Genomic DNA, 12,937 nt, shown 5'->3' with positions numbered 1-12,937 from the left:
GTTACATTAATATGTTACTTTTTCCATATAGTAATAAAAAAGAATGACATTTGCAAGGTGTATATTATTTGTTTTGTTTGTACTGATACTTTGTATTGTGTTATTTTTAGGTTCTCTTTTGAATCCATTCATGCCATTTGTACCATGTTCGTTTCGGTTCATTCATTTTATTTCCCTTAATTGAATTTGTAATTTCATCCATTTCTATACATGTATATACTTTATCTATTATTAAGGTTTCATTGTGGAGTTCCCTGTCCTAGGAGCATTGGCTTCCCTATTGTTATCAGATGCTTCCACATTCCTGATGGATTACTTTAAAGGTTACTCCTCCCCTTAGGATGTTAATGTCAAGTGTGTTCTTACTAGAAGCTCATTCCTATTGACATTAGGCACACTAGAGTTACAGAACCTCCTTACCCATGTCAATTAGTTGTGTTAATTAAAATAATTAGAATTACCTCCTAAGTGCGGATTGGAGGCACTGCCTTATAATAGTTTAATTTTAGTTATTTATTTTTATTTTATTTATTAGATTTGTATGCCGCCCCTCTCCGTAGACTCGGGGCGGCTCACAGCAACAATAAAACAATGTACAACAAATCTAATAATTTAAAAAACACTAAAAAACCCTTATTAAAAGCAAACATACACACAACTATACCATGCATAAACTGTATAGGCCTGGGGGAGATGTCTCAATTCCCCCATGCCTGACGGCAGAGGTGGGTTTTAAGGAGTTTACGAAAGGCAAGGAGGGTGGGGGCAGTTCTAATCTCCGGGGGGAGTTGGTTCCAGAGGGTCGGGGCTGCCACAGAAACGGCTCTTCCCCTGGGTCCCGCCAAATGACATTGTTTAGTCGATGGGACCCAGAGAAGGCCCACTCTGTGGGACCTAACTGGTCGCTGGGATTCGTGTGGCAGAAGGCAGTCCCGGAGATATTCTGGTCCAATGCCATGAAGGGCTTTATAGGTCATAACCAACACTTTGAATTGTGAGCAGAAACTGATCAGCAGCCAATGCAGACTGCGGAGTGTTGGTGTAACATGGGCATACCTGGGGAAGCCCATGCTTGCTCTCGCAGCTGCATTCTGCACGATCTGAAGTTTCCGAACACTTTTCAAAGGTAGCCCCATGTAGAGAGCATTACAGTAGTCGAACCTCGAGGTGATGAGGGCATAGAGTGACTGTGAGCAGTGAGTCCCGGTCCAGATAGGGCCGCAACTGGTGCACCAGGCGAACCTGGGCAAACGCCCCCCTTGCCACAGCTGAAAGATGGTTCTCTAATGCAGTGATTTTCAACCTTTTTTGAGCCACGGCACATTTTTTACATTTACAAAACCATGAGGCACATTGAGTGGGGGTGGGGTGGGGGTGGCTAAAAAAATATTGGACAAAAAAAATATCTCTCTTCCTCCCTTTCGCTCTATTTCTCTCTCCCTCTTTCTCTCCCTCTTTTTTCTCTCTCTCCATCCCTCTTTCTTTCTCTCTTCCTTCTTTCCTCTTTTTTCCTCTCTTTCTCTCTCCCTCCCTACATCCCTCTATGTCTTTCTCTCTCCCACATTCCCTCCCTCTCTTTCTCTCTCTATCTTCCTCTCTCTTGCTTTCTTCCTCTCTTGTTCTCTTGCCCTCTCTCTTTCTTTCTTTCTTTCTCTCTCTCTTTCTCTCTCTCTCTTTCTTTCTCTCTTGCTTGCTTTCTCTTTCTCTCTCTTTCTTTCTTTCTCTCTCTCTTGTTTTCTTTCTCTGAGCTTCGCGGCACACCTGACCATGTCTCGCGGCACACTAGTGTGCCACGGCACACTGGTTGAAAAACACTGCTCTAATGTGAGCTGTGGATCGAGGATGACGCCCAAGTTGTGGACCCTCTCTGAGGGGGTCAATAATCCCCCCCCCAGGGTTATGGACGGACAGATGGAATTGTCCCTGGGAGGCAGAACCCACAGCCACTCTGTCTTATCCGAGTTGAGTTTGAGTCTGTTGACACCCATCCAGACCCCAAGAGGTGGCCAATTCCAACTTATGGATTGGGAGGAGGAGCAAGCTTTGGATTTTGTCACTTCTTTAACATTAACACAAAGCCACCTGAGTAGGTCATCAGTTTAAAAGTTATGTATCCTCAGCATGCTGGTGGTATCCCATTATATACTGCTACACTAGGGATGTTGACACTGTCTTGACTCAGAATCTGCAGCATGTAATAGGTTGAAGATGAACCCAAACATATCAGAGATACGAACTGCCCATCAACGTTTCTTGATATCCCCCTGGTATTATATTTGGATAACAGCACTTCCCCATGAAAGAGTAGCTCCACAAAATATTGCTCCTCCTGGACTTGTGCTTACTACTGGATGGACAGAAGGAGACAATATATAAGGGGTATGATTTACGTGGGGTACCAACTGTGACTCTGTTTGGAGCGTAAAGACCTTGCAAAGCTAACCCATGCCCTTATCCCTGCTTACCTAAATTATCATAATCCATATACTACAAAACCCCTCATTGTCATGAGTTTCATATGGGCAAAATGGTGCATCACAAGGCAACAATTTTGGAACCAAGGCATTTCAAATAGGCTGCAAATAACGTACAGAATATATCCAAAATCTGGGACCGGTGACTTCCAAGAGAATGAAAAGGTGTGGCTACACTTCAATACTACTGCTTGCTCCTATAGACACGTGATGTGCCCATTTTCAACATTCCATGACAGTTTCCCAGCCAGTCTCGCAATCCCTTGTTCCTTCCCCAACCCAGCAGCAGCCACTAACCTGCCTGAAGGTTCCTATACAAGGAAACTCAGTAGGGAAGAAGTCAGAAGTCACTCCTGATCCCCCTCCTTTTCTGCCCACCCTGGGTCTTTCTATTTCTTTGCTTAGGTAAAGAAATATCCCTGAAACAATGAACAAACAGGCATGGATTGCCCATATGGGGCTGCCTTTGAAGAACGCTTGGAACATTCAGTTAGTGCAAATGAAGAAACCAACATACTGGCTGGTATTTGCTGACACAAGCAGGTTTGTTTGTTTATACGATTTATGTGGCCACTCATCTTGTAAGTTATTTTGGGCAGATGCAAAGTTAAAACGTCTATCCAGAAAAGGATAAAAGAAAAGATATAAAAATAGAGGAGAAGATATATGAAAGGAAGAAAAGATATATGAGATAAGGAGAGACAATTGGACAGGGGACAAAAGGCACACTAGTGCACTTATGTACGCTCCTTACTGACCTCTTAGAAACCTGGAGAGGTCAATTGTGGGTAGTCTAAGGGAGAAATGTTAGGGGTTGACACTACTGAGTCCGGTAATGAGTTCCACGCTTTGACAACTCGATTGCTAAAGTCATATTTTTTACAGTCAAGTTTAGAGCAGTTAATATTAAGTTTGAATCTGTTGCGTGCTCTTGCGCTGTTGCGGTTAAACCTGAAGTAGTCATTGACAGGTAGGACGTTGCAGCATATGATCTTGTGGGCAATACTTAAATCGTGTTTTAGGCGTCGTAGTTCTAAGCTTTCTAGATCCAGAATTGTTAGTCTATTTTCGTAGGGCATTCTGTTTCGAGAGGAGGAGTGAAGAGCTCTTCTGGTGAAGTATCTTTGGTTGTTTTCGAGGGTGTTGATGTCCGAGATGTGGTATGGGTTCCAGACAGATGAGCTGTATTCAAGGATGGGTCTGGCAAACGTTTTGTAGGCTCTGGTGAGTAGTGTGAGATTGCCGGAGCAGAAGCTACGTAGGATCAGGTTAACAACTCTAGAAGCCTTTTTGGCAATATTGTTGCAATGGCCTTCATTCTTTGAATGCAGAAGTTTAGTCAACTCCTAAACTAGCTTTCCATAAAGCTACCGGAAACCAACTACCAGTATTTGGTTTCTCTTTGGACTGGATGAAATTAAAGTATTGGTCATTGATTCAAATTTTAGGTAGAGTTGTTTCAATGGGGCGGGTGATTTGCTCCATAGATATTTGAATATACTGTATTATCTTTGTTCTGTACCTTGATTCTTTTTTATTGCAGCAAGTAAAAGTCAATAAATATGTCAATTTATATATATTTATATTAAAAATAGATTCTAGTTACATTTCTGATAAAATTCCTCAATATGCTTTGGGTGCAGAACATATACAGGATCCTAAATCCACATATACAAGAGGAAGAACAAGGGACATTACAACATGAACACTACTAGAGCAAAGACTAATTTGGTCGAAAGAATCTAGCAGGCCAAAGGATTATCTGAGGTTGGGAGGAATAAGAGTGGAAGGAAGAGAAGAGAAGAGAAAAATAAACTACCTAGAGAAAGGCAATGGCAAATCACTTTCATATTGTTGCCAAGAAATTTAATATAGTCACCAGGAGTTAAGATCAATTCAAGACAGGCTTCAACATGTTAAAAAATAGATTCTCAGTCTCTAGTCTTCATTACCATGTAATCTCCATTGCCTGAATATCTCTGGTCACACACATCACTGTTTCCCAACTCCGCTATTTCCCACCTGGCTGGGGAATTCTTGGAATTGAAGTCCACACTTTAAAACTTAAAATGAACCAAGAATAGGAAACACTGATGTATTGTAACAACAATACAAAATAAAAGGAAGAAAGCAGGCAAAACAAGTATAGGTAGAACAAGCATGAAACAAAAATCTGGAACTATTTATATGAACAGAAACTAGAGCAGAAGATAAAAAAAGAAAACATCTTGAAAAAAACAGAAAAGAGCACTACTCTAACAACATCTGTGAAGACACAAGTGCAAAGTTTTGATTTATCTGCACTATCCTTGATTCTAATATTCCTTTTACACAAATATCCTTTAACAATCTCTATCACAGTATTATGCAAGTTTAAAGGACAGCTGGTAAAATTATGTTTCAAGGAATCTCTGAGTAATGTTTCCACAACCTCTATATGTTCAGGTTTAGCAAATCTGTATGCATGCTTAATATTTACCGTATGTGCAGCTGTTTAGAAGTTCAAAATAAGAAATAGTTTCTTATATTGGCCCTTATAAAGGTTTGGACACTCTTTCAGCAATCTTCTAATCTTCTAATGCCTTCTTTCTCAGAAACAATAGTTTCCAAATATTTCCTATACTTTCCTTATAGCCTTCCTATTCTTCTATTATTTATTCCCCCCCCCCCACTCTTTATTAGTAGAAATTTTATAGCTCAGAAATATTGTTGGGCCTGCCTACATGCATGAGAGTGCCACAGATTATTTTAGTTATATTCACATTTGAGAACTGCGGAGGCCTTTTAACATCCTTCTTTCTTTTACGTATTTCTGCTTGAAGGTATATTTCAAATCGCTGCTTTGCTGCAAAAACCAAACTCTTTTCTCCTTCAGTTTTTTTTCAGACAGTGGGACATTGCGAGATTTTCCTTCGTTTAACTATGACATAAATGGATGTTAATTACTGTTTGCCTCTTTCTCAACTCCACTTTTATGTTGATATCAGTGTTCTTACATATAAGGCTAAAACACCTGCCAATAGAAATTCCACAAAATTGCTTTGACTTTTAATGTACTGTGTTTCTCCGAAAATAAGCCCTCTCTGAAAATAAACCCTCCCCAAAAAATATTTAAACACATGCACAGCCAGTCCCTGCCATTTCCTCTGGTTAGGGAGACAGAACTGGAAATCAGGTAAGACGGCAAGAGGAGCCCCCTTTGGCTCCACGCGCCCCAAAATAATAAGACCTCCCAAAAAATAAGGTCCAGCACTTATTTTGGGGTTCAAAAAATATAAGACAGGGCCTTGTTTTCATGGAGACATGGGATACTTTTTTGAACTTGTCTTACTTTCTGAAATGTTTCTGAAGACTGTATTTAAACATGGCCCAAACACCTATTCATTACAAGAGAAGCTGATACATTTATTCCAAATATCCCATGCTTAATTATATGTCCAATATATGATACCAATGAAACAAACAACCGAACCAGGGTAACAGTATGTTCACAGCCTGTGGTTAATGAACCATATTAAAACTAACATATTTTAACTAATACGATGCCATGGAGTGAAAGTACAGAAGAGTCACGTGAATGAATGGGTTTTAAGTTCTGAAAATAAGCAATAAAGGTTCCTTGAATTTATTTCTATGAAACCCATTTCCTAGATTTTTAAAAAAAACACAAGCACACTGGAAATGCCTCCTGGCCTTCAGTATGATGGCAGGATAACTCTGATTACACCTCTTATTAAAATATAATATATTCAATCTTTTCCAAGGAATGGAAACCAATTGTTTGAAGAAAGGTGTTTGTGCAGCTAACTATATTTCTTCCTACCACACCACCCAAGCATCCAAATACAGAATCTGACAAGAATGAACCATGTAAAGAAGTAAGAAAAACTAAGAAGCAAAGCTAAAAACACAAAGCGTGGTTATTACTTTTGCCTGCTACTTATTGCAAGTTAAGAAAATATTAACCAGCCATGCCACGCATGCCTTCTTAGTGTATTCTCACTCCAGAGAGGCTAAAACAAAGAGTCAGATTTCTAAGAAGCTTTCATATACTATTTTGAGATGGGGGTCACTAACCCAGCTTATCCTAGAGAGAATTAGCAAGCACATTTAATCTTATTTAAGATCAAATGGCTACTCATCCTATTTCACACTTTATATGAATGAGAATAATGTAACCAGAAAATTCCTGGAGAAAATCTATATATGTAGTCACTATGAGTCAATGTTGACTTCATGGCACAAAAGTAATCAATCAACTTGTAAGTATTAATTTTTAAAAGTTAATTAAGTATTTATTAAATACACATGTCTAATAAATATAAGTATACCCTCAATTTTTGCAAGTGAGTGACAATTTAATATGTTTCAAAGAACCCCTGTGACCACCTTGATCATAAATTCTTACAATTTAAAGGTAGGCCCATAGCAGGAGTGGGTTCCACTTACCTTCACCACCAATTTGCATTGCAAAGTTTCGCATGAGTCCCCTCGTTCAATTTCACTTCCGCACATGCTCAAAAGGTGGATTCAGCCCGAAACGCAGCTGAGGAGCTGATCAGCTGTGCTTCGGACAGAGTAATAAAGGTCAGATTTAACCCGGGGGCAGTCGGGATGATTTTTTTTTCAAAGCACAGAACAGGGAGCAGCCATAAACACACAAAAATTCAGAAAAAAAGATGGTGTTGAGCACAGACCGGCATAGACATGATGCCAAAATTACGTCACCAGTGAGTTGCTAACAGTTTGGGTGATCTGGACCGAACTGGGAGGAACCTACCCCTGCCTCTTAGCTTATTTTAAAATGCTAAAGTTAAAAGATCAGAATGCTTTCCATGCAAGGGTACATTAACACAAATAACCAAACTTCCTGGGGATTGCAGGAATTGCATCCTAAAACCTTATGACAAAAAGTACAAAAACTCTTATAAATTATTTCCTTGTTAATTTAATAACTGTGCAAGAAAATCTTGGGCTCATGAAAATCTTCCCCATCCAATAATGCCCCATATGCACCAACATAAAAACCCCCAAATGCTTTCATTTCCGTATCAAATAACAAGAGATGCTTCCAAATCTAAAAATATAGTTAACTTTAACTATAGCTTACATAGAAAAAGAACCAAGATCATAGGGAATTGTTTGGAATTGGCTTCTTTCACGAAACCACTGTAACAGAATGACCATAGAGTGTCTATTGTCAAAGCATAGCAATATACTGATTAGTAAAGAAAGCAAATGAAAGCCTGTTAAATATGTAGCCAAGCAGAAGATGCCACAGCTGTTAAGTGAATCACTGCAGTTGTTAAGTAAATCATGTGACTGTTAAAGTGAATCTCACTTTCCCATTGACTTTGTTCCTTGGAAGCCAGCTGGGAAGTGCCTAATGGTGATCATGTGACCGGGGACACTACAACCACTATACCTCTACCTACAAACGCCTCTACTTATGAACTTTTCTAGATAAGAACCGTGTGTTCAAGATTTTTTGCCTCTTCTCAAGAACCATTTTCCACTTATAAACCGGAGCCTCCGAAAATGTAACCGGAAAAGGCAGGGAGAAGCCTCTGTGGGGCCTCTCTAGGAATCTCCTGAGAGGAAACAGGACTGAAAAAGGAGGGGAGAAGCCTTTGTGGGGCCTCTCTAGGAATCTCCTGGGAGGAAACAGGGCTGGAAAAGGTGGGGAGAAGCCTCTGTGGGGCCTCTCTAGGAATCTCCTGGGAGGAAACAGGGCTGGAAAAGGTGGGGAGAAGCCTCTATGGGGCCTCTCTAGGAATCTCCTGGGAGGAAACAGGGCCTCCACACTCCCTGTGATTTCCCCAACCGCATGCATTATTTGCTTTTACATTGATTCCTATGGGAAAAATTGCTTCTTCTTACAAATGTTTCTACTTAAGAACCTGGTCACGGAACGAATTAAGTTCGTAAATAGAGGTACCACTGTACATCAGTTGCCAAGTGCCCAAATTCTGATCTCGTGACCACAGACATGCTGCAAATGTAAGCACGAGTTTTTCAGTGTCACTGTAAATTCCGAATAGTTGTTGAAGGAATGGTTACAAGTCAAGGACTACCGGCGGCATTCATCATGTTCAATATCCAGAGAAAGGCACAAGCTATAAAATCTAATTTCATTATCTCTAATCTACTTACCGAAATATAGGAGCATGGCCAGGCTTTGGTTTATTCCAGGTAAAATGTGAAGGAACAGAAAGGAATTGGTCACCAGGCAGATCTTTTTTTAACAAATGCTGGGATACAGAGCTATCGTCTATTGCAGTTTCAAGGGATGGAGATAAATTGCCCGGGTCTTCGGGACAAAGTTCCACTTTCCCAGAAATAATTGTCGTTTGATCCTCGGAGGTCTTCCTTGTTTTAAGGGGGATGTCAGTATCTCCGCAACACTGGAAAGCCGAAAGGCCCGGACTGAGACCGTGGAGGGAAGAATTCAACCACGTGTCTTCCGTGATACTCCCCCTAGGAGAATGTCCTGGGGATGGAGCGGGAGAGTGATGAGGAGAAAGGGAACCCAGGTAACAGAGTTCAGCACTAGAATGCCGGCGCTTCCCACATGGTGACGTAGGCCTTGAGGATGGCCTGGAGGTTGGTCTTGGGCTCAGCCAATTCTCATCAGTGATACTAGTCCTAGGAGAATGACAAGGGGATTGTCTTGGCGACAAGGCATTCCCGTATCCGTACGATTGTTGCCAAGGATCGTCAACTGGGCAGCCTCTTGGAGAACCTCCAGGAGATGCCAAGGGTGACCCAAGGTTAACGCGAGCAGCGGCTTCATTCAGTTCCGAATCCACGTCATCGTATATATGAGAGACTGACTCACAAGAGGAAGCATCTGAGAACCAGCTCCGAGAGGAAATGCTGCTGGCAGGACTTGGGCTAAGGGAGGATTCCCGGTAAGATGGCTCAAGAGGAAGGTATAAGTGGTCCCTGGAAGGCCTTTCCATATATTCATTTTGAGGGCCGTTTGTGTGCAACTCATTTTCACTGGCTTCTATTCCATGATGACAGTTTGGAGAGATGGAGGTAATCTGAATACTCGGACATTCAAAAGGCTTAGGCCCACCAAGTGGACTGTACTTCGAGTCGGGTATTTCACACGTTCCTTCGTAGTTTTTGTGACTCTGCAATTTTGCAGGCGAAGACAAAGGAGAAAGGTGTGTTTGAAAGCCATGATACGGGATACAAATAGGATGGTTTACAGATGATGAGTGGTCAACACTGAAAATGCATAAAGATGCGCAGTCGTCAGCTTCGAGATCTGGAAAGAGAAAAGGGAAACAGATGGAGATTAATATATTGTGTTGTAAGAATCTGGCTGCTTTAAGGCATTTGGATCTTGGGACGCTTCTACTCGTTGCACTGTGAGGCAACACCATTATGGATTCCAAACTTTTCTATAGAAAGCCTCCAGTTTACAACAGTGTTCAAAAGAATAAAAAAGCAATACACAAAAAAATAAGATATAGCACAGATGCTTAAAAAAAATCCAGGATTGAGCACAGTAAAATCATTATAAAAATCAGCCAGTACTATAGCTGTGAGCTCACTTGGCATGAAGACTAAACCTGACAACGGAATGGGTCAAGCTGGGGTAAATGAGCCCATATGTAACTTGCTTGTCTCCAATTCAAAACCCTTCACAAAGGCCAATCTCTGAAATCTAACCACTAGTACAGTAACTCAACAGCACTTTTTCACGTGGCTGTTGATAAAAATAGGATTGCCACATGATCGCCAATGACCGATGACGGATAGGGCATAAGAAGAAGTGCAGTAATTACAGAGAGTCTGCAATTCACAAACACAATTACGACCAGAACTGCTGTTGCTAAACAAGATGCTTGTTAAGTAAATTGCACCTGTGTTTACAACCTTTTCCGCCATCGTTGCTAAGAGAACCACGATAGTTAAGCGAAACTGGCTTCTCCCACCAACTTGGCTTGTTGAAATCAGCTGCGAAGGTCACAAATAATATTAACGTGGGGGACTCCAGGATACTGCAACCCTCATATATATAGGCCAGATGCCAAGCGTCCAAATTTTGATCATAGGAGTGTGGGGGATGCTATGAGGATTGTAAGTGTGAAAGTGTGACTGGTTGTAAGTAACTTTTTTTTCAGTGCTTTTATAACTTCAAATGGTTGCTAAATGGATGGTTACAAGTCAAACACTACCTGTATCTGCATTAATCCAGTATCAAAATAAAGTCAAGCTTTCTTCATTTATATGACTGAAGCCACAATTATATTGTGCAGTTAACTAGATACCCAGATGTGAGGTTATGCTAATTCAGCTTGAGACACAAAACAGCTGTGATAACAAAGGAGACAGATTCAAGCCTTCCATTTTATACATACGCAACTGTATTACTGATTATGCATGTAAGTTTGTAGGTATTATTAAACTTCTATGGTACACATGTCGCTGAGATGACTTTATTATGTAATAAAGGTAACAATAAAAATACTCTGATCCTAACCAAAAAGATCCTAAATCATTGTGATGTGAATTTTTTTTTAAAAAAAGTTATTGCTGTATAAAATATTCATATTTAAAACTTTTCCACTAAATTCAGTATTTGAGGGGAAAGCAAATTACACTGGATAAATAGGCGATGGCTTCTGACCATGATTCATAGGCCACCCATATGTTCATAGATAGCCAAGAGTTTTGTTTTATTCTTAGCTTATCACCACTTATCTGGCTGTAGCTGGTTAGTCTCTGATTTTTAAGAAAAGATCAAGATAATCCTATAAGGATAGAATAACTGGATAACTTGCGAATAGATTTGGATTTAGTCACCACCACACTAGCCATTGGTTAAAACATATCTAAAAAAGCACCAGGGAATGGAAATGGTGCATTAGGTGGAACACACAACATATTCTTTAGAACAGTGATTTTCAACCTTTTTTGAGCTGCGGCACATTTTTTACGTATACAAAATCATGGGGCACATTGAGCGGGGAGGAGTGGGGGGGCTAAAAAAAGTTTGGACAAAAAAATTATCTCTCTCTCTTCCTACCTTTCGCTCTATTTCTCTCCCTCTTTCTCTCTTCCTTCCTTCCTTCCTCTCTTTTTTGCTCTCTTTCTATCTCTCCCTCCTTCCCTGCCTCTCTTTCTTACTTTCTCTCTCTTTCTCTCTTGCTTTCTCTCTCTCTCTCTCTTTCTCTCTTGCTTTCTTTTCTCTCTTTCTCTCTTGCTTTCTTTCTCTCTCGCTCTTTCTCTCTCTTGCTGAGCTTCGCGGCACACCTGACCATGTCTCACGGCACACTAGTGTGCCACGGCACACTGGTTGAAAAACACTGCTTTAGAATGAATGGGTTACTACGTAGTTACAAAGATGCTAACAAAATAGATACATTTTGTTTTCTATAAGCTCACTGAAGACATTACTGGAGAAGTGAAAAACTCCTATTTGCCACGTACTTTGCAAAGTGATAGGCTAAATCTTTAGCACCTGCTCAGGAGTTCAGACATAAGCTCTTCTCATCCGAAGCCCAGTTCTCTTTTCCAGCAAGCTGGTTTTCAAAAGGATTCAGAAACTTTCTAAGTTTTTTACAACAAATTTCCATAAAGCCATGGTTATCTTGAATAATCTTGTCATGTGACGGAGTTTGATAAACATCAAACCGCTGTTCTTGCAGACTATGCCATTTTTCATGTATTAAGTCCTTTATCAAGATCAATTCACATATTTCTGCCTATCAGGAATCTCAATATCAAATATGCCAACTGTCTTTCTCTGTTGCTTTAGTTTTTGCTCCACATTATTTTTGCAACCATTTTTTTCCCTCTATTCTTTTTTTAATCCAAAAAATGGAACTGGGATAAACAGTAAAATAGCCAACTATTTCATTGGTGTAAGCAAACCCACTTCGCAGGGTTGTAATTGTAGAGAAAATGGGAGCAGGAAGGTGTGTTGAATATGTTTGCCACTTTGACTTATATGGAAAATTAAAAAAATGATTCATTTACTTTATTTGTATGTCACCTATTTCCCTCAGGTTCTAGGTAGCTAAACATCAAAATCATTGCACAAAAGAATATCTGTACAAAATAATGAATATCATCCCCCATATAAACAAAAATTATCAGCCTTAAAGGTTATAAACCAGGAAATACAAAGTCATGTGCAGTCACAATATATTCTCTTCCTAAGCTGGAGAGTGATTGACCCAAAGTTACAGAGCTGACTTTGATAGCTAGGGCAGGACTTGAACTCATGAACATCTATTTTCTAGCTTGGTGCCTTAACACTAGAATAAACTGGTCCTTTGAACTTAATAAACTGTTAACAGCAACATCTCATTCTGTTGGTACATGAAAGCCATTCAGCCTTTGGAGAGAATCATTCAAACCAAAGATGTTTCAGGTTTTTTGTATTGCCTTGGCTAAAAATATCTACTCTCAATATTTAATACACAACACTGTTTTATCAATAA

General features: G+C 40.1%; 1 protein-coding gene across 2 annotated transcripts in view; it reads right to left on the bottom strand.

Moving 5' to 3' along the window:
* NFATC3 (nuclear factor of activated T cells 3) overlaps positions 1 to 12,937 on the bottom strand; it is a 62,252-nt gene that overhangs the window by 41,541 nt on the left and 7,774 nt on the right. For both annotated transcript variants that reach the window (XM_070760461.1, XM_070760462.1), the window contains exon 2: positions 8,628 to 9,750. In XM_070760461.1, coding sequence (XP_070616562.1) covers positions 8,628 to 9,750 — 1,123 coding nt within the window. The remainder of the gene's footprint in view (positions 1 to 8,627; positions 9,751 to 12,937) is intronic.

The sequence above is a fragment of the Erythrolamprus reginae genome, chromosome 9, assembly GCF_031021105.1.
Source record: "Erythrolamprus reginae isolate rEryReg1 chromosome 9, rEryReg1.hap1, whole genome shotgun sequence".
Lineage (NCBI taxonomy): Eukaryota > Metazoa > Chordata > Lepidosauria > Squamata > Dipsadidae > Erythrolamprus > Erythrolamprus reginae.
This window is presented reverse-complemented; position numbering and strand designations above follow the sequence as displayed.